The 22355-nt window shown below is 39.2% G+C and overlaps 1 protein-coding gene across 3 annotated transcripts in view; it reads right to left on the bottom strand.

Annotated features, from left to right (window-relative positions):
- The window catches only part of PHTF1 (putative homeodomain transcription factor 1), a 44665-nt gene extending 24556 nt beyond the window's left edge, over positions 1–20109 (bottom strand). For 2 of the 3 annotated variants that reach the window (XM_081026028.1, XM_081026030.1), the window contains exons 1-3: positions 19571–20109; positions 19201–19275; positions 18543–18599 (exon numbers count right to left, since the gene is read on the bottom strand). In XM_081026028.1, coding sequence (XP_080882154.1) covers positions 18543–18599; positions 19201–19245 — 102 coding nt within the window. In that variant the 5' untranslated portion in view covers positions 19246–19275; positions 19571–20109. Of the gene's footprint in view, positions 1–18542; positions 18600–19200; positions 19358–19570 lie in introns of those variants that run through there. The other variant, XM_081026029.1, reaches the window with a different exon arrangement.
- Between the last annotated feature and the right edge of the window lie 2246 nt (positions 20110–22355).

Genomic DNA, 22355 nt, shown 5'->3' with positions numbered 1-22355 from the left:
ACACCAGTGCACCACCCTATTAGCTCCACAAACAACACATCCATAGGGTGGATTCAGAAGAAACCAGAGCCCCACTAGTGAGTCCCACTCTATGGGGTCAGCCCCCACACAATAGCTCATCCACTGTAATCACAACCAAGCCAGTCAGTCTGAGGGTCAAATCCACCCACTGACGTGCCAACAGCAATCAAGGCTCAATTACAACAAGAGGGCACACACAACCCACACAAAAGACATCCCTGGAACATTCGCTCAGGTGACAAGGAAGACTACACCACTGGACCCAATAAAACACCTACTATATAAGGTCACCCTTCCAAGAACTAGCTAATACGTAATAACAAACACAGGGAGGCAGCCAAAATGAGGAGACAAAAAAACATGTCCCACATGAAAGAACAGGACAAAATTCCAGAAAAAGAACAAAACCAAATGGAAGCAAGGAATCTACCCGATACAGACTTCAAAACACTGGTTATAAGGATGCTTAGTGAACTTAAAAGAAGAATAGAGAACTCAGTGAGAACTTCAGTAACTTCAATAATAAAGTTCTTCAATAATAAAGAACATAAAAAAAGGACATAAAAACCATAAAAAAGAACCAGTCAGAAATGAAAAACACAATAACTGCAGTGAAGAATAAACCTGATGGAACCAATAGCAGGTTAGATGAAGTAGAGTATCAAATCAGCTAATTACAAGACAAGGTAGTGAAAAACACCCAATTGAAACAGCAAAAACAAAAAAGAATTTTTAAAAATGAGTATAGTATAAGGGACCTCTGGGAAAAGAGAGAGTCCCAAACAAGATGAACCCAAAGAGGCCCACATCAAGATATCACAATTAAAATGCCAAAAGTTAAACAGAGAGAAAATCTTAAAGGCAGCAAGAGAAAAGCAGTTGGTTACATACCAGGGAGCTCCCATAAGACTGTCAGATGATTTTTCAGCAAAAACTTTGCAGGCCAGAAAGGGTTGGTATGAAACGTGAGAAGTTATGAAAAGCTAGGACTACAACTAAGATTGCACTATCAAGCAAGGCTATCATTTAGAATCTAAAGAGAGATAAAGAGCTTCTAACAAAAGAAAAGGTTAAAGAAGTTCACTACCACCAAACCAGTATTACAAGAAATGTTAAAGGGACTTCTTTTAGAAGAAGTAAAAAGATGAAAACTCTGAATAATAAAATGGCAATCACTAAATACATATCAATAATTACTTTAAATGTAAAGAGATTAAATGCTCCAATCAAAAGACATGTGAGGGGGATGAATAAACAAGAAAACAAGATCCATACATATGTTGCCTACAAGGGACTCACTTCAGATTGAGAGACACACATAGACTGAACATCACAATGTTCACTGCAGCATTATTTACAATACCCAAGATATGAAAGCAACCTAAGGGTCCACTGATAGACAAATGAATAAAAAAGATTTGATATATGTGTGTGTGGAATATTACTTGGCCATGTGGAATATTACTCGGCCATTAAAAAAAGAAACCTTACCATTTGAGACAACATGGATGGATGTAGAGGGTATTATGCTAAGTGAAATAAGTCAGACAGAAAAAGACAAATACCATATGATTTTACTTACATGTAGAATCTAAAGAGCAAAATAAACAAACAAACAAAACAGAAACAAACTCATAGAGAACAAACTGATGGTTTCCAGGTCGGGGGTGTTGAGGGGCTAGGTAGAAAGCGAGACGGAATTAAGAATTAAAAATTGGTAGTTATAAAATAGCATGGGGATGTCAAGTAAAGCGTAGGGAATACAGTCAATAATATTGTAATAACTATGTATGGTGCCAGAGGGGTACTAGACTTATCGGGGGAATCACTTCATAAGTTATATAAAAATCTAAACACTGTGTTACTCCTGAAACTAATGTAATATTGCATATCAACTGTAGTTGAAAAATAAAAAAATTTTAAAAATTAAATAAAAATGACTTTTTTAAAAAAAGACTACATTAGAGAGAATTATATATACAATGCATATATAAAACACATTAGATGAAGCAGAGGACTGAACTGGCAATCTGGAAGACAAGGTGGAGAAAACAAATTGGAACAGAAAAAAGAAAAAAGAAAAAAAAATGATGATACTTAAGGGACATCTGGAACAACATCAAGCATACCAACATTCACTTCATAGGGGTACCAGAAGGAGAAGAGAGCGAGCAGGGGATTGAAAATCCATTTGAAGAAATAAGGACCAAAAACTTCCCTACTCTGGTGAAGGAAATGGACACACAAGCCCAGGAAGCACAGAGAATCCCAAACAAGATGAACCCAAAGAGGCCCACATCGAGACACATCACAATTCAAATGCCAAAGGTTAAACACAAAGAGAAAAATCTTAATAGCAACAAGAGAAAAGCGGTTAGTTACATACCAAGGAATCCGATAAGACTGTCAGCTGATTTCTCAACGGAAACTTTGCAGGCCATAAGGGATTGGCATGAAATATTCGAAGTGATGAAAGGCCAAGACCTACAACCAAAATTTCTCTACCCCAAAAGGCTATCATTTAGAATCAAAGGAGAGAGAAAGAGTGCCCCAGACAAGAAAAAGCTAAAGGAGTTCATCAACGCTAAACCAGTATTACGAAAAAATGTTTAAGGGACATCTTTAAGACGAAAAGATCAAACATATAAATAAGAAAATATAGGAAAGAAAAAAGTTCTCACTGAAAAAGACAAACACTTAAAAGCAATGAATTAATCATCTATAAAACCAGTACAAAGGTTAAAATGCAAAACTAGGAAGATCATGTGTAATTACAACAATAAATTAAGGGATATACACAAACACATACACACGAAGTAAAAAATGACAAAAACATAAACATGGAAGGGGTGAGTTAAAAACTGTATATTACAATGTGTTCAAACTTAGGGGACCATAAACTTAAAATAGGCTGCAGTAAACATAGCTTGATATATATGAAGCACATGGTAACCACAAACCAAAAATCTATAAGAGATATACAAAGGAACTAAAACGTAACACTATAGAAAGTCATCAACATACAAGAGAAGAGAGCAAAAGAATAAAAAAAGAAACAGACAGGAATTACAACAACAATCAGAAAACAATAAAATAGCATTAACTACATACCTATCAATAATTACTTTAAATGTAATGGACTAAATGCTCCAAACAAGACACAGAGTGACTGAATGGATAGAAAAACAAACACATACATGTGCTGCCTACAAAAGACCCACTTCATATCAAAACACATACACAGACTGAAAGTAAAAGGATGGCAGAAGATATTTCATGCAAATGGAAACAAAATAAATCTGAAGTAGCAATACTTATATCTGACAAAATAGACTTTAAAACAAAGGCTATAATAAGAGACAAAGAAAAGCATTTCATAATAATAAAGGTATAAATCGAACAAGATGATATAACTCTTGTAAACATCCATAAACACAACATAGGAGCACCTATATATATAAATCAAATATTGACAGACATAAAGGGAAAGATCAACAGTAACACAGTAATAGTAGAACACCCCCATTGACATCAATGGATAGACCATCCAGAAGAAAAACAAGGAAACAGTGGTTTCAAATGGCACATTAGACCAGATGAACTAAATTGATTATTTACAGGACATTTCATACAAAAGCAGCAGAATATGTATTTTTTTCAAGTGCACCTGGAGCATTTTCCAGGATAGACCACATGTTAGGCCACAAAACAGGTCTTAATAAATTTAAGAAGACTGAAATCAAATCAAGCATCTTCTTTGATCACAATGGTATGAAACTAGAAATCAATTACAAGAAGAAAACTGAAAAACACACAAATGCATGCATGCTAAATAACATACTATTAAACAATGAATACGGTTAACAAGATCAAGGAAGAAATCAAAAGATACCTTGAGACAAATGAAAATGAAAACACAACCAAAAATCTGTGAGACAGAGGGAAATTTCCAGCAATACAGGCCTACCTCAAGAAACAAGAAAAATATCAAATAAACAATCAAAATATATACCTAAAGGAACTAGAAAAAGAACAAATAAAGCCCAAAGTACAAGGAAAGAAATAATAAAGATCACAGCAGAAATAAATGAAATGGAGTCTTAAAAAAAAAAAAAAAAATTAATGAAATCAACAGCTGGTTCTTTGAAAAGATAAACCAAGTTGATAAACCTTTTTGCCAGACTCAGTAAGAAAAGAGGGCCCAAATAAATCAGAAATGAAAGAGGAGCAGTGATAAGCAACACCAGAGAAATACAAAGAATTATAAAGAATATTACGAACAATTATATGCCAACAAATTGGACAAACTGGAAGAAATGGATAAATGTCTAGAAATATAAAATCTTCCAAGGCTGAATTAAAAAGAAACAGAAAATCTGAACTATACAAAGACACTAAAAAAAAAAAAATTACACTAAAAAGATCAGGGGCCGGCCCAGTGGTTCAGGCGGTTGGAGCTCCATGCTCCTAACTCCGAAGGCTGCCGGTTCGATTCCCACATGGGCCAGTGGGCTCTCAACCACAAGGTTGCCAGTTCAACTCCTCGAGTCCCACAAGGGATGGTGGGCAGCGCCCCCTGCAACTAAAATTGAACACGGCACCTTGAGCTGAGCTGCCACAGAGCTCCTGGATGGCTCAGTTGGTTGGAGTGCGTCCTCTCAATCACAAGGTTGCCGGTTTGACTCCCGCAAGGGAAGGTGGGCTGCGCCCCCTGCAACTAACAACGGCAACTGGACTTGGAGCTGAGCTGTGCCCTCCACAACTAAGACCGAAAGGACAACAACTTGAAGCTGAATGGCACCTTCCACAACTAAGATTGAAAGGACAACAACTTGACTTAGAAAAAAGTCCTTGAAGTACACACTGCTCCCCAATAAAGTCCTGTTCCTCTTCCCCCAATAAAATCTTAAAAAAAAAAAAGATCATACACCATCATCAAACTGGATTGCTGGAATACAGAGCTGGTTCAATATCCACAAATCAATATGATACACCACATAAACATAATGAAAGATAAAAATAATATGATCTTATCAAAAGATGCGGAAAAAAATCCAACACCTATTCATGATAAAAATTTTCAGCAAAGTGAGGATAGAGGGAATACATCCCAAGATAATAAAGGCCATATAAGACTACCCCATAGCTAACATCATACTCAACAGTGGAAAGCTGAAAGCTTTTCCTCTAAGATCAAGACAAAGATGTCTACTCTCACCACTTTTATTCAAATTAGTATTGGAAGTCCTAGCCAAAGCAATCAGACGAGAAAAAGAAATAAGAGGCATCCAAATTGAAAAGGGAAAAGTAAGACTGTCATTATTTGCGAATGACATATTATATAGAGAGAACCCTGAAGATTCCACAAAAAAACACTATTTGAACTAATAAGTGAATTCAGTAAAGTAGCAGGATACAAAATTAATATTCAGAACTGGGTTGTATTTTATACATCAATAACGATTAGAAAGAGAAATTAAGAAAACAATCCTATTTACAACTGCCTTGAAAAGAATAAGATACCTAGGAATAAATTTAACCAAGGAGGTAAAAGAGCTGTACTCAGAAAACTACTAAGACACTGAAGAAAGAAACTGAAGAAGATATAAATAAGTGGAAGGATATATTATACTATGCTTACGGATAGGTAGGAAGAATTAACATCATTAAAATGTCTATACTACCCAAAGCAATCTACAGATTTAAAGCAATCCCTATCAAAATACTACTGGCAAAATACAAATTGTCAAAGCAATCCTGAGAAAGAAGAACAAAGTTGGAGGTTATCACAATACCTGATGTCCAACTATACTATAAGACTACAGTAATCAAAACAGCATGGTACTGACATAAAAACAGACATATAGATTGATGGAACATAATACAGTGTCCCAAAATAAATCTTCACTTACATGGTCAACTAATCTACTAACAAAGGCAAGAATATATAATGGGTAAACGACAGTCTTTTCAACAAGTGGTGGTGGGAAAAGAGGACAAGTACATGCAAAAAAATAAATAAGTAAAACCAACCACTCTCTTACACTATATACAAAAATAAATTCAAAATGTACTAAAGATTTAAATGTAAGGTCTGAAACCATAAAACTCCTAGAATAATTATTTGACATCAGTCTAATATCTTTTTGGATATGTCCCCTTGAGCAAGGGAAACAAAAGCAAAAATAAATAAATGGAACTTCATCAAACTAAAAAGTTTCTGCACAGCAAAAAAAACCAACAACAAAACAAAAAGACAACTTACTGAATGGGAGAATATATTTGCAAATGATACATCTGATAAGGGGTTGATATACAAAATATTTAAGTAACTCATACAACTCAAAAATAAATAAACTAGCTGATCAAAAAATGAGCAGAGGACATGAAAAGACATTTCTCCAAAGAAGACATACAGATGTCCAACAGACATGAAAAGCTGCTCAGTATCGCTAATCATCAGGAATATGCAAATCAAAACCACAATGAGTTATCACCTCACACTTGTAAGAATGGCTATCATCAATAATTTAACAAACAACAAATGCTGGTGAGGATGTGAAGAAAGGGGAACCTTTGTGAACTGTTTTTGAGCCTGCAAATTGTTGCAGTCACTATGGAAAACAGTGTGGATAGTCCTCAAAAAACTAAAAATAAATCCACCATAGACCCAGCAACTCCACTTCTGATTTATCCAAAGAAAACAAAAACACTAATTCAAAAAGATATATGCACCGCTATCCTCATTGCAGTACTATTTACAACAGCCAAGATGTGAAATCAACTGAGGTGTCCATCGATAGACGAACAGGTTACACACACACACACACACACACACACACACACACACACACACACAGCAATATTACACAGCAATTAACAAAATGAAATCTTGCTATTTATCACAGTATGGATGGATCTAGAAGTTATTATGTTAAGTGAAATAAGTCACAGAAAGACAAATACTATATGGTTTCACTTACATGTGGAATCTAAAAAACAAACAAAAACAAATGCATAAACAGAACCGAGACCAAAGGGATGACTGCCAGAGGGAGGGAGGTGGGGGGCTGGGCGCAAAAGGTGAAGAGGAATATAGTCAATAACACTGTGATAAGTTTGCACAGTGACAGATGACTACTAGAATTAATGGGGCAATCACACTGTAAGACATAAAAAAGTCAAATTACTATATTGTACACCTGAAACTAACATATGATAATGATACCATAAGAATTAAAAAAAAATAAACAGAGTGTGGCCGGGTCCACATGCAAATGATCCAAAGATCCAGTCATTACCTAGGAAGGGCAAACTCATTTGGTCCCATCTATGTTTCCTTTTTTCAGACCTTGAACTATTTCATCAAAACAATGCCATAAAAAATAGTTTCTAATTTCATCATTTTCTTTGCCCTCAGAGATAAAGAGCTTCTATCAAAAGCAATATGTTAAAAACTAACTCATTGCTGAATAAACATTTTGGAAATTATTTGCAAACAAATCTTTGTTACATCAATTATACTTTATTTCCTATCTCAAAATCTTCTGGATTAATGACATCTGGGAAATAAATTCACAACTCCTTAAGATGCTGGGGGAAAAAAAAAAGAATCCTCCAGTGTTGTCCTCGGTCAGGGGCTAGGGAAGCTAAAGATTTCTACGATGGCAGCTTTGAGATTGGACAAAGCGGCTCACAATTCTGTTTTGAGTATCCTGCCCTAACAAGAAAGTAGGTATTATGACTACTGGACTCAAAATTAAAAACATTGTTTAGAATTAATGTCACTATATTAGCTAATCTGCACCAATAGAAATGCCTACGTGCTACTAATCTAATTGTTCCCCTTCCCTTTGTCCTAATTGCCTTTGTCTCCTGATGGGAACACTATTTGGGCTTCTGCCCGATTCAGTGCTTTCCAAATAGCTTTTGGATTTTTTTAATCTCAAGTAAATGCTCATTGCCTCTCACTTTGGCATTTTTAAATTAACACTGCCAACATAACCGTGCAAGACTTGACCAGTGTAGTTCCTCCTCTTAGGCAGAGGGACAAAAGCACTGGAGGTAATACACTGTGCTATTGGACTTTGCATTTAACAGGGAATAAAAAACAAGTGAAACCCTATGACACGTCTATCACTTCGTGTGCTGAAATTTCCAGTTTACTACCATTGAAAGAATCAAACTACCATCTAGACAGGCAGAAAGAAGTCCCCGCTGACTTAGGGCACATGATGAACAATAAAACAACAATTAAAGGCAAGGACTGAACCACAGGAACACGTGTAAAGGGCACGTAACTCAGATTCTAAAGTCAAAGCCAGATTTCCAGAGGAAAATATCTAACCTGAGACCTGAAGGGTAAGAAGCTGCAAATATAGACATGGGGTAGAGCAAAAAGGGGAAATCAGGAAAAGCTATGAGAAGACCCAGAAAGGAGAGACAGCACGACAAAAACTGAAGAAGGTTCAAGAAGGCCGAAAGCACAGAGGAAGTGAAAAGGCATGAAAGTATGAGAGACAGAAAAAGGAGAGGGGAAGCAGAAGCCATACTGTGAAGATTATTATCAGGCCAAGAATGTGAATTTATTGGAAGGATACTAGGAAGTCAGAGGACAGTGTTCAATATGAGAAAAAGAATCAGATTCGTGTTAAAACACAAACAAGATAACAATAAGCCCGCAGACAAACAGAAAGTTAAAAAGGCTACTCCCGTAATCTAGATCAGGAGTGGACACGTTTTATCTGTAAAGGGCCAGATGGTAATTTCAGGCCTTGTGGCCTGCTGGATCTTGGTGGCAACTACAGCCCCTATTGCCCCTATTGCACTAAAGCTGACTTAGGCCCAGACAATAAACATGTAAAACTCGGAGCCTGCCGCGCTCCAGCGGATCTGGCCTGCAGGCCAATCCTTCAGGCTTAGTAATCAGAAGCATGAACTGGAAAAGGATTCATACTCAAAAGATACTAGAAGATAAAACACAGAAGTTTGGGTAATTAAAAATGACATATCAGGGTGAAGATGAAGCCCAAGAAAAATTCCAAACCCCAACTTTAGCACTCTAGCTACTCACTGAATAGGAAAGATAAGAGAAGGGACAAGGCTGGGTCAAGAGAGGGCAGCTCACGGTCTGGTCACCTTCCATTCACCAAGCCGGAGGGAAGTCTGTGGGGCAGGATTCCCAGACCACAGGAAGGCTCAGCAGGTCACGTGACAACAGGTGGAGACACAATCTTCTTACAGGTAGGGGGGTGATCAAGAAAAGTAATACATATTTAAGTCTACCGACTCCAAAGCTCATGTCTTATGTTGATGAGATTTGTTGTTTTTGCTACTGGCATAAATAAAAGGTATATCCACATACCTATATATTCACATGCCTCCATCAATCGATCCATCGATCTCATATGGATTACATATACCTATGTTATTCCTCAAGTAACTTCATTCAATATATTTTTTTCACAAGAGAAATTTTATTTTTTATTAAAACACATTACAAAGCTAGTAACAAAAAAACAACTCTTTTCAGCCTCAGCCTTCCTTCCTAGTTATTTCTTCCTTGTGATTTCTCAATAAAGTACGTAGAATGCTTTCTTCAATTTTAGATGCTATGCATTCACTTCTTACTGTCGAAGAGGAGATGGCTTTCTTACTTAGCTTTTCTGTGCCTCAGTTCCTTCACCTATAAAATTGGAATGATAATAAACCTACTTCATACAGCTGATGTAAGGATCAACAGAGAGAGAGAGAGAAAGAGAAGGAGAGAAAGTGTGTGTGTGTGTGTGTGTGTGTGTGTGTGTGTGTGTGTGTGTGTCTCCCTGGTTCCTAACACAGGGCTCCTGAAACCCTTTATAATTTCCTGGGTGTTATTAGTGTCTTTTGTTCTAACGAGGTGATTCTGGGTGGGTTCCTGGATGGCTCCTAGGTGAGGACTCGTCACCAGAAAGAACAAGCTGCGATTAGATGCGTGGAATTTTCAGCCCTGCCACCCATTCTCTCAAGGGAGAAGGACTGAAAATGGAGTTAATGACCGATCACGCCAGTATGATGAAGCTGCCAGAGAAATCCCAACAGTATGGGGTTTGGAGGGCTTCCAGTCATGAACACATCCACACTGGGAGGGTGATGTACCCCACTCCAGGGGAGCAGAAGCTCCCACACTGGGGACCCTCCCAGACCTCGCCTCTATGTGTGTCTCTCTGCCTCTGGTTGTTCATCTATACCCGTTATCATATCCTTTAATTAACTGGTAAATGTAAGTGTTTCCCTGAGTTCTGTGAGCGGCTCTAGCAAATTAATCAAACCTGAGGTGGGGTGGGAGTCATGAGAACTTCTGATCTGTAGTCAAGTCAGACAGACGTGGTGGTAACGTCGGGACCTGCTACTTGCAATTGGCACCTGAAGTAGGGTGGGAGCAGTCTTTTGAGACGGAGCCCTTAACCTAAGGGATCTGACGCTACCTCCAGGTAGACAGTGTCAGAATCAAGTTAAATTTGTAGGACACCCACCTGGCATTGCAGAGAACTGCTTGGTGTGGGGAAAAAACTTCCACACATTTGGTGAGCAGAAGTGAGGTGTTGTATGTGAGTAGAGAAAAGAGGCTCACAGGAAAAACACACGAGGAGACTGAACTGAGTTTTTCTAAATTTTAGTTCTGAAATTTCATGATAATGTTTCTTACTACAGGTACTGAGCACTCAAAACATCCTTTTAATCTGGAAATGTGTGTATGCCAGTTCTGGGAGAACTTTTTGTATTACTTAGTAATTTCTCGCCCACACGTATTTCCTTTTTCTGGAACACTTATTGGATGCCAGACTTCCTGCATGAAATGTACTCACTTTTCTATGTTCCTCACTCCCCCTTGCTCTTTTGTACTATATTTTTGGAAAATGCCCCAACTTTTATCTTCCCATTTTTCGAATGAATTTATTCAGGTTGTCTTTATTTTCTGGGTCTCTTACTTTTTTCACCTATAACCCTTTTAAAAAAAATAGCATTCAGGGGGTGACATAAGCATCATGGCGGAGTGAGAAGAACTCTTGCTTTTTCCCCTTCAAGTTACAACAAGTTAGACAACTATAATTCACCAAGAATTTCCTGCACAACACACAAACATATCTGAGAGATCTGCGCATTGAGACATCTCACGGTGGGTGTGTGGCTTGAGCAGCAGATGTGGGATTGGGGAAGGACAGAGACAGGAGCCGCAGGCGCAGTCCTGCATTGGCAGCGACCCTGATGACACGGGAACAGTAGAGGGTTGGGTTGCAGCCCTCACTCGGCAGCCCACAGAGGGCTGGAGGGGTAGAGGCAGCATTCCAGCCCGAGAGGCTAGTACACGTTGCTGCTCAGACCGGTGACGAGAGCAGAGACATGGTGCAAAGGGGTGGCAGCCACGAGCTGGCAGCTGTCATTACCAGGGAAATTACAAAGCCGCAGATGCACGAAACCTGACTCCCACTCACCCTCCCGTTGCCAACCTGGCTCCAGCTGACGCAGTAGCAGCAGAAGTGTCAGGTTACAGCCCTCCCTCCACAGCACAGAGAGGCCAGAGGGGCAGAAGCAACACTCCAACCTGAGTGGCCAGTGCACATTGCAGCTAAACCCAGTAGAGTAAAAGCCGCTGATGTGGGAACCCACTTCCTTCCACCCACCCCTCCCCCACCCATCACAGCCGAATCCTGTAGAGGCAGCTGGGACACTTCAGATAGTACAGGGTGGCTGGCAGCCTCTGGCTGCAGGGAAGCAGCGCCAGGAACTCACAGGTCCGGAGCCCCATCAATGGCCACATCCCACCACAGGGGTGGTGCCCGGAGACCTAGGCAACCCAGTCAGAGAGTGGATGCCCATCTCCTCAGAGAATAGGGAGGCATTTTCCATGGCCCAGGTGACATGGCCCCACCGAGATCCTGGAAGTACCAGTAGAGCAAGTAAGAGAAAACAAAAACTTGTGCTACAGCCCCATCTACTGGAAAAGAAAATAAAAGCCTATACTTATCAACCTGCTGAATTGTTAAAAGCAAAACAGTACCTTAAAAAGATTTCAAAACCTCAAATGCCCAGGTAGAGAAAACAATCCATCTAGCACCACAAATAACTAAGGTAATAAGGTAGCTCAGAAAGATGAAAAGTCTCCAGAAAACAAACTCAAAGACATGGAAGACTGATTTAAATGACAGAGAATTCAAGATGGCAGTTCTGAAAAAATTTAACGAGATGCAAGAAAACTCAGAAAGGCAGTTCAGTGAGCTCAAGAATAATATCAATAAACAAAAGGAGTCTTTTACCAAAGAGATCAAAACTATAAAAAGAAAACCAAACCGAAATTCTGGAGCTGAACAACTCAATAAATGAGGCAAAGAATGAATTATAGAGCTTAGGAAATGGAGCGGACCAGATGGAAGAAAGAATTGGTGATCTTGGAGATAAAAATCTAGAAATGACTCAGGCGGAAGGAGAGAATTGAGAGTTTTAAAAAATGAAAGAACTCTACGAGAACTACCTGACTCCATTAGAAAAGCAACATAAGAATATTGGCTATACCAGAAAGAGAAAAGAAGGAGAAGGGAACAGAGAGCCTATTCAAACAAATAATCAATGGGAACTTCCCAAACCTATGGAAAAAGCTGGACCCTCCAGTCCAAGAAGCTAACAGAACACCCAATTACCTCAATGCAAAAAGACCTTCTCCAAGACACATTATATTAAAACTGTCAAAAGTTAATGACAAAGAAAGACTTCTCAATGCAGCCAGGGGAAAAAAAGACTAACCTATAAAGGAAAGCCCATTAGATTATTATCAGATTTTTCAGCAGAAACCCTGTTACAAGCTAGAGGAGAGAGGACAATCAAATATTCAAAATATTGAAAGAGAGAAATCACCAGACAAGAATAATATATCCGGCAAACTTATCCTTTAGATAAGGAGAAATAAAGGCTTTTCCAGACAAACAGTAGTAGCTGAGGGAATTTATCACACGACCTGCATTACAAGAAATGTTTAAAGGAGCTCTTCCACCTGAAACAAAAAGGCAAAAGGATACAAAACTGTAAGATGACAAAAGACAGATATAAACAGGAAACTGCCACTGTACTTCAGAATAGGGCATTAATACTTATATATAACAAAGGTTAAAGGGGGTAACAGCATTTTTTAAAAAGACAATTACTGCAATTTGGAAAGGCATACTGCACAAAGAGGGATAATTTGTGACAACTAAAACATAAAAGGGGAGGGGAAAAGGGACAGAACTTGAACAGGTGAATGAAGATGCAATCAGAAGAGAAAGGACTATTATACTATGAAACTATTTTTTACATAAACATTATGATAACCACAAAAGAAAAATCTAGAACTGAGACACATAACATAAAAAAAGAAGAAACAAGGGGAAAAAAATCATAGATTACCACCAAACTAAAATAGCAAAGAGAAACACAAGATAAGACACAAGGCAACCAGAAAAACAAAAGATAAAAGGGCTATAGAAAATCTTCATATATCAATATCACCCTAAATGTAAATGGACTGAATTCACCAATTAAATGGCATGGAGTAATAAATAGATTAAAAAATAAGACCCAACTATATGTTGCCTTCAGGAAACCAACCTCAGCTACAAAGACAAAAACAGACTCAAAGTGAAGGGGTGGAAGATGATACCCAAAGCAAATGGCATGCAGAGAAATGCAGGTATAGCTGTATTTATATCAGACAAGAGATTTCAAGATAAAAACGGTAACAAGGGACAAAGACAGACATTTTATAATGATAAAGGGGACAATATATCAGAGACATAACACTTATCAATATATAAGCACTCAACCTGGGAGCACCAAAATATACAAAGCAATTGCTAACAGAAATAAAGGGATAAACTGACAAAAATACAATTATAGTAGGAAACCTAAATACTCCATTGACAGCAATGGATAGACTCTTCTCAAGAGCACATGGAATGTTCTCTCAAGGATAAACAACACATACTAGGACACAAAACCAGTCTCAATAAATTTTAGAAGATTGAAATCATATCAGACATATTTTTGGAGCAAAACAGTATCAAAGTAGAAATTAACTACAAGAAGAAAGCTGGAAAAACCACAAATATGAGGAACACTTCCTAACTCATTTTATGAGGCCAACACTACCTTGATACCAAAAAATAGTATCCAGTTCTTTAAATATATTAATTATATCTTTAAAAATAGTTTTCTCATGATTCCTGCATCACTTGTTTTTTCTCTTCCTTTTTTTTCCTTTAGGTCTCAAATATTTGATGATCTTCAATTATCCTTTTACACTTAAGAGAAAGGTACTAACATGCTAAATGCAAGTTCAGTGTGCAATGGGTGGAGACTCTGAATAATGAGCCTCAGGTACCCAGCCATTTCACTTCCAGTATCCTGAGGTCTTTTCCCTTTAGTCAATTTCTGCAAAGAGATATTCCAGTCTTCTGTGTGAAGATTATAAACCTGGCCATCAGACGTTGCTTAATCTCCATCATTAATACCGTATATCACCCCACTCTCATTTGTGACTGGTGTTCCAGAATCCAAAACTTCTCTGGTTCAGCCTCTTAGAGAGCAAGCTTCAATCCAATCTTCTGTCAGAGGAATATGAGGGTAACGATATGGCCATGCAAAATAAGAAAGAGAATCTGGGGACAGGCCTATAGCTCCTTATACATATACTCAAACAATCCTATTTTCACATTTTCAGTTCTACCTTGTACCTGCAGATATATCTAATGCATCTAATTCTTGAGTCTTTCAGAAATACAGGGGTTTTATACGGGGAGTTCACTTGTTTCTTATAGCCATGCCCTAATATAGACATTTAACTTTCTGTACTTTCCAACTTTCAAAATGGTGTTAATAGCTCTCATTTACTGTAGTCTTCGATATCAAATGGAGATTAATGCATGTTTAAACTGACATCTTTAATGAAGATGTCTACAGAGTCTCACCAGTCATGTACCTACCACCCAGCTTAAGAAATAAAATGATACAAACACACCTGAAGTTGCCTCTGTGCTTACAATTAGCCCTTTTACATTTTCTAGGTTAAAAGCATTTCATTTTCAAAGAGTGAGTTTTGTTATTCTAATATTAGAGGGAAAATCAAAGAAAAATATTTTCAAAATAAAAGATAATATGAATTAGAATGTTTTGCTCATTATGTTAAATAGTAGCATAGGGGCCATTCTTGTTTTACTCATTTTGTGTGTCAGGAGGGGGCTTTCATTAATGAAAATGTTAGATTTAATATATTCTCTCAATTAAGAAATTTTAGAAGACAGTTTTCTTTGGGAATATGTATGAATTTCTTGTGTATTACAGTATGATTTCTCCTATTTTTTTCTATTGGTGTGATTTAAGAAAGTTGCTCTATTGAGGTATAATTTACATACAATAAAACTCACGCATTTTTAGGTGTACAGTTCATTAATTCTGTAGATTTCTAGTAAATTCATAGAGTGATACAAGCACCATCACATTCAAGGTTTAGAACATTTCCATCACAAAATCATTTTTATTCATTAGTAGGATTATTTTTATTATTTTGTCTCCCACTTTACTGGAAGCTCCATGAAGAGAAAAACATGTTGAGTGTTTTCGCGCGTTATGCAGACACAGCGCCTAGCCGACTGCCTGACATATGGTAGGTAGGAAGCCAACTAATCTTTGTTAAATGAAAAATACATAATGACTGTTTTAGTTCCAGTTTTGGCATTTCTTTCCCTTCTTTACTTTGACTTATTGTGTTCTTTCATTAGATTCTTCAAATGTGAACTTAAATCACTGTAACTCTTTCTTCCTAGTCAATCTAGACATTTTTTTATTCATATAGACATGTAAAGTGGTATTTCATCAAGTATTATTTTGGAAAACTTCCATAGGTTTTATGTCTATATTTTTATTTCTAGCCTTCAAAAATACAAGTATGATGTGGCCTCTCAAAGCCATAAAACTTTTTCAATTTTCTACGGAATAGTATCTAAAGTTCTTAGTAAAACACTCAAGTCAGCTCCAAAATGATTTATGACCTATCATCTCACCTACATATCTTATACTCCAATCAGATTGGGCTACTTGCTCTTCCCTTAAACAAGTTTTGTACGTCTGTTTGTAAATACTTTTTCTCTTGTGCTCAGGATCTAGCAAAATGCCTTAAACATAGCTGTTCAATAAATGGTTGTGGAAGAGTTCATATCAGTCTTCACGATCCAAGATTTTTAAACTTTATATCTTTTATAACTTCGAATTATTTTATTAATTTCTAATTTTATTGTACTGTGATCTGATGTGTTTGTTTTTTAATGTTTCTTTTTATTTTTTCTTATTTTTTTTGTTTTCAAAATATTTATATTTGTGTTCTCTATTTTCAGTTGTATTAAATACTTCTTTGTATCCTATACTTTGATCAATTTTTGTCTAAGACTTAAAATATATTTTAAAAGATATCTTGGCTTTTCTGCCACCACCATTAGACCATGAAATTCACGAAGGCAAGATCCATGTCTATTTTGATGACTGTATTCTGATGACTATATTGGTCAGCAAATTTTTAGAGTTGTCTTTAATTTTATTCTTTCCACTGCTGCTAAATTAAGAAATATACATTAAGGTGTTCTTAGGTAGATTACCTTATGAGACAACAATGATTAAAAATATACAAAACAGATGGGGTTCAATTAAATACAGCAATAGACACTGAGTTCTTGTATGAATCATCTTGATGTAAGAGTGAGAGACAAACACAATTCCTGCCCTTGAGGCCTATGAAAAGGCAGGCACAGGTTAACAAATAACTGATAAGGTGTACTAATAGGAAGGTACATATAAAATGGCTTGGAAATAAGAGTTGAGGAAATCTTTAAATTGGTTAAGGAAAGGAGGTAGGTAAGGAAATTCTACAGCAGGAAGTAAAACCCTTCTAAAGATAAGAAAACCAAAACCCAGAAAAACTACAGTGCATGTTCAAGATCACCACCCGCCTAGAGATCACAAAAGGATCTCTGCCAGTTCTGTGCTCTTTCCATGACAGCATACTCACTATCGATACTTTTTAGCAGCTCACAAAAGGTAACAGGAGCGGATTTAGTTATTAAACAAAATTGTAACCCCATCTCCTATTAATATTTTTTAAAAAATCAAGGACTGTGCAAAATTGTAAAGAGTTAGCCAAGTACCATGTGGTTAAAGCAATTTTCTAGTTGATTGGCCTATAAAAAGAAGGCACCCTAAAAGTGTTGGCTAACTGTATTTCATGAGAGATATAGACATCACAGTCCAATCAACGTAATTTGGCGATAAACAGAACTATTAAGTTGTATTACACTTATATACACATATTTTTTTAAATGTTAATAGTCTGCAGCAAATCGTAAAAAAAAAAAAAAAAAAAAGGGTCCAAAAACATGATTCTGGCAGCCCTTATTCAGCACTTCCCAAGGAAGTGAGACCCTGAATCTGTAGATTTAACTGTTAAAGTCAATGGAGAGACATTGTTTTAGGGGCAGGGATACTGTTTAGTCTTTTCCCCATTTCTCGAGACCATCTGATTACATTTGCTACCAAAGCAACCTTTCCATGACTAATTTGTACCACCTTGCCTCCCCATACACATTGACCACACAATCCTGACTTTGGAACATTACATTATTTAATCCCATGTCCCTTAATATAAATTACTAAACTGGCATTCTGAACCACATATTAGTTTCTGGTGCTTGGTCAGCATGAAATAACCCCAAGAATCTGCTCAGTTCTAAACAGCAATGTAGAAATAGCTTAAGAACCTGAAAAATGTAAGACCATACTCTAAACCAGTAATTGAAAAGGTGACTCAGGCCACAAGTGGATTTTATCTGGCGTGCAGGGGAAGAGGAGGAAGTGGGGGAAGAGCTCTAAAACATCTGGATATTTCACATAAAAACGCGTATTCCCAGGTTCTCTTGAAAACTCGGAAGCTTTGGCAATACTGGGGCCACATCGCCACAAAGTAAAACCGTCCAGAGCTACTGCGTTTCCCCAAAAATAAGACGTAGCTGGACCATCAGCTCTAATACGTCTTTTGGAGCAAAACTTAATACAAGACCCAGTCTGATATTATTTTATATTATATAAGATCCGGTCTGATATTACATTATATAAGACCCGGTCTTATATAGTAAGAGACCGGGTCATATTAATTTTTGCTTCAAAAGACACATGAGAGCTGATGGTCCAGCTACATCTTATTTTCAGGAAAACATGGTACAAAGCCATAGCTCCATTTATATGGGACATTGGTTCTAATTCATCACAGACCAACCACTCCTTTCCACTTCCCTACTGAGGCCACGGGTCAACTGTCATTTCTCCTTCTGCTTGCAGTGATGTCTGCCTTATAAAACTTCAAAGAACAAAGAATGCCATATTTGGTGGATAAGTGCAGTTTTTTTAAAAGTACAACCCACTCTTCACATTAATGCAATAAAGTAAAGCTGGAATCAAAGAAATCAATTTACCTTAATCTGAGTCTGCTCGATTGACTTTTCCCATATCTGCTGATCGTATGCTCCAATCTGAAAGAGGGAGCAGGCTATTTAAATGATGCAAAGGAAATCCTTTTATTTAGGTCAAGCCTCACAAAAGTCAGAAATTATTAAATATCAATATATAGAGAAAATGTTTATGCTTCTCAGAGTTCCAAGGACTGTTTCCTTGAAAATCCTAAAGTAGCTGGACTTGAAAGATTAAAAGGCAACGTCCAAAACATCTCAAATTAAATACTACATTAAAAGATATTTCCACTTCTTAAGGAAAACTAGAGGAATAAAAGACAAGGAATAGCTCAGGTAAGATTGTTGACAGTACTATTCTGAGACTGCAGATAAGTTTCATGTCTTTAAAAAAAAATAGTTTGATCAGAATTAAACTTTCAAAACATTTCTGGGGCACCGTGTATGCAGCCTGGAGAAGGGAGGGGACTTGAAAATCCTATTCAGGGACCTGGAACTGAGTTTGAAAGACCTACTGACCTTGTCCATCAGTTTTTCCACTTATGTTAAGAGCTATCATGTAAGAATACCTGGCACCGCCAAGCTCAGGAGAAATTAACGTGACATTCTCTGAAGGCGCTTGGTACAGTAAGTACGCTTTACAAATGAAAAATACTGCCATTACCTTCTTTTGGTACCATGAGATAGCATCTCTTTCATTTGAGGCCATCTGTGTCTCCAGCCAGAAAATGGGACTTCACTGAAAAGGAAGGAAGACCCGTGGTGAGGCCAGCTGCGGAAAGGTCCACTCCCAGGTTGGGTAGAACTCAAAAACCGCTTCTCCCAGCCTCTCCCCGAGCTGCGATTTCTTTCTCTGTTTGACAGGGGGAAACAAAACAAAACAAAAGCAGACGACAACACAAAAACTCTGGCGCAGTGGCGACGGGAGAAGCGTCTCGGCGATCATTGTACGCGAGGGTGTTCTGGATGCGGGGAAGGGCGGGTCGGGGGCTGAGCTGCCCCCCAGCCCCCGGGCTCCCCGGCGTCCGGCTCACCTGGTGCCCGCTGCCCGGCAGGCCGGCGGCCGGGACCCTCCTCTTCAGTGGCCCCGGCCCCGCCGTGAGGCCGGGGTCCAGGCGGCGGGTCCCGCAGGCCGCATCTTCCCCCCGAGGCGGTGACGCCGGCGGGGCCGTTACCATGGAGACCGCGGAGGCCGCGCAGCCCGCGAGGCCGCCTTCGGCGCAGCGCCCAGAGGACGAGCCCGTTGCCACAGACCCGGCGCCCTTCAAGCTCGACTTGCGGGGTCAGCGGACTGACACTAAAATAAGCAAAGAGTGAACTGGGAAAGAAAGGGGACAAACAGTGAAGGGGAGGGGCGTCTTCGCAGGCCACCTGTCGCTACGGCGACGGCAAAAAGCTTTGTGCCGGGCCGGGAAAGTCAGGTGCCGAGGCCCCAGGGCCCGGAGGCAGCGGCTTCGGAGCAGCTGGGACGCGCCTCGCCCGCCGGCGGTGACTCAGCCGGCGGAGAGCGGGAGGAGAGCCGCTCCGCAGACCCCGTGCAGCCGCCGCGGCTTCCGCTTTCCGGGTTTGCCGCGACGGTGGCTCCGCCCCCGCGCTTTCCCCGGAGCCCGGGTCTAGGCTCCCGGATGCAGCGGCTGGGAAGCCGCGCGGCAGCCGCGGTCGGGAGCGGCGGCCCCGGCTCGCTCGGCAGGTCGCTTCCTCGGGAGTGACTTTCCCATCCGTCGACCCGAAGGAGGTCGCTCCTGATATTCTGATAGTTCTCCGCTCACTTCTTTGTGCTTCATTATTTCCTATCGGTCTTCCGCCAGGGGCGGTGGGCTCCACGGTCAGAGGCGGGCCCAGCACGTCTGTTCTCAGCGGCTGCTGGATGAACGCACGGTTGCATCAGTTCGCTCCGAGCTGGGACGAAGGGCCTGGCGGGCTGCGGCTCAGTGGTTTCCATCCTCCCGCCCCTCGGCAGCTCTAGGACTTAGGCTTTTCGGGTGCGCAAGGGGCAGGGAAGGGATGGGCTACACTTGGTGCAGTACCAGGGCACTTTTCCCAAATTCGGGTGGGGGAAGGTGGCGGCGGGAAGTACTGTTTCTAGGGTAAGAATTCACGCAGGCTGATAAGAGGTCAAGGAGAAAGGCACAGTTGCTCCCTAGAGGAAAGATTTAAGGACATGTTAATAAGATTTTAAGCCACTTTCTTCCTCCTCCTCCTCCTCCTCTCTGTGTATATGGGTGTATGTGAATACACGCGTGTGTGTGTGTATGTAGAGAGCGTTCCAAAAAAATGTATACATATTTTAAGAAGGGGAAAAACTATAAACACTTCGGCGATTACAAGAGGTGCTCAAAGTGGTTGCCATCTGTGTAATTTTTTTTCCCTTTCTTAAAATGCGTACATTTTTTTGCACCCCTCCCGTGTGTGTGTGTGCACGTATGTGCACGTATGTGTGTGTAAACATAATTCGGCCATTAGTGGAATATGACCTCAATAGCCATCTCACCTCAATTGAAGCAGTGACCTTGCTTGCCCAGCATGTGGCATTTGGGTCAGGTAAAGCTAATCACAGGTAATGGTTACTAGATACCACCTCGGAAAGCCCGAGTATGTTCTAAATGTTTTACAGACATTTCTTATCATTGGCTTCAGGTGGAAGTTATCCCATCTTACTGAGGAGGAAAATCCTGTTCGAGAAGGTAAGTGTTAACTCCCAGAGTGAATTTAAAATGATTTCACCCAGGCTTATTTTTATATTGCACACATTGGCAGTAGTTTCCTTTCTGCTTTTGCTTCCCAACAGCTTTTCCCCTCCTTAAAGCTAAGTTTTGTTGGGTTTCAGACTAATGGACAACTTAAAAAGAGTAAGACAAACGAAGTCTTTTTGTTTTATCTAAATGTTTGCTTTAAGACGTAAATTACATTAATAGCAAAAACATTTTACTTCATTGCTTAGTTGTTCAAATGAGGCATTGGGGGCAGTTTGTGGAAATCAGGTAAATTGGTAGAGAAGAGCAGTTAAGTAGAAAATCATCTTTCAAGAGCCTCTTTCCAAACTTTTGCCAAGTGCTTCCTAAGGCTGCCACTGAACAAAGCATGGCTTTGAACCCAGAATTGCACTCAAATTCCTGCTCCCACTAACAAACTACGTGATCTTAGGCAAATTTTCAACCTCACAAGCCAGTTTTCTCACCTGTGTTCTGCAGACTGTCTTGTTACCTTCCTAATAAATGCTGTGAGGATTAAAGGAGATACCCTCATATTAAGTGTCTGGCCCACTGCAGTTATTCAGAAAACATTAGTTCCTTTCCTTTTCCTTTACTAATCAGAACCAAGGGCTATCAGTGCTTAGGACAGTTCCCTCAATTAAAAAGAGTTCAAATGAAAACTGATGAGGAAAAACAATCCATTGCATTGTCGCAATATATCAACGACATCTGAAAAATCTACACACCACCTTCATTAGCTCACAGTGAATGCATGCACTTTCAAAAATACCAACATCATCAGAATAAAAATTTAAGATTATCCTTAGTAGATATAAACCAATTTAAGCAGCAAGAGACATAACTACCTCAAATGCCAAAGATGTGGTTTTTTTCTTCCCCCAAAACTAGTCGCACCTCAATATGGACGGAATTTTCCCCGGATTATCTATGACCTTTTCTTTAGGAAAGAAGAGTCACAGGATTTTCTAAAATATTAGAAAATAATAGGGGATATATTAGGAAGGAAGTAATACTTTAAAAACAGGTTTTAGGAGATCAAATATATGGTGATGGAAGGAGAACTGACTCTGGGTGGTGAACACACAATGGGATTTATAGATGATGT

The sequence above is a fragment of the Rhinolophus hipposideros genome, assembly GCF_964194185.1.
Source record: "Rhinolophus hipposideros genome assembly, chromosome: 19".
Classification (NCBI taxonomy): Eukaryota; Metazoa; Chordata; class Mammalia; order Chiroptera; family Rhinolophidae; genus Rhinolophus; species Rhinolophus hipposideros.
This window is presented reverse-complemented; position numbering and strand designations above follow the sequence as displayed.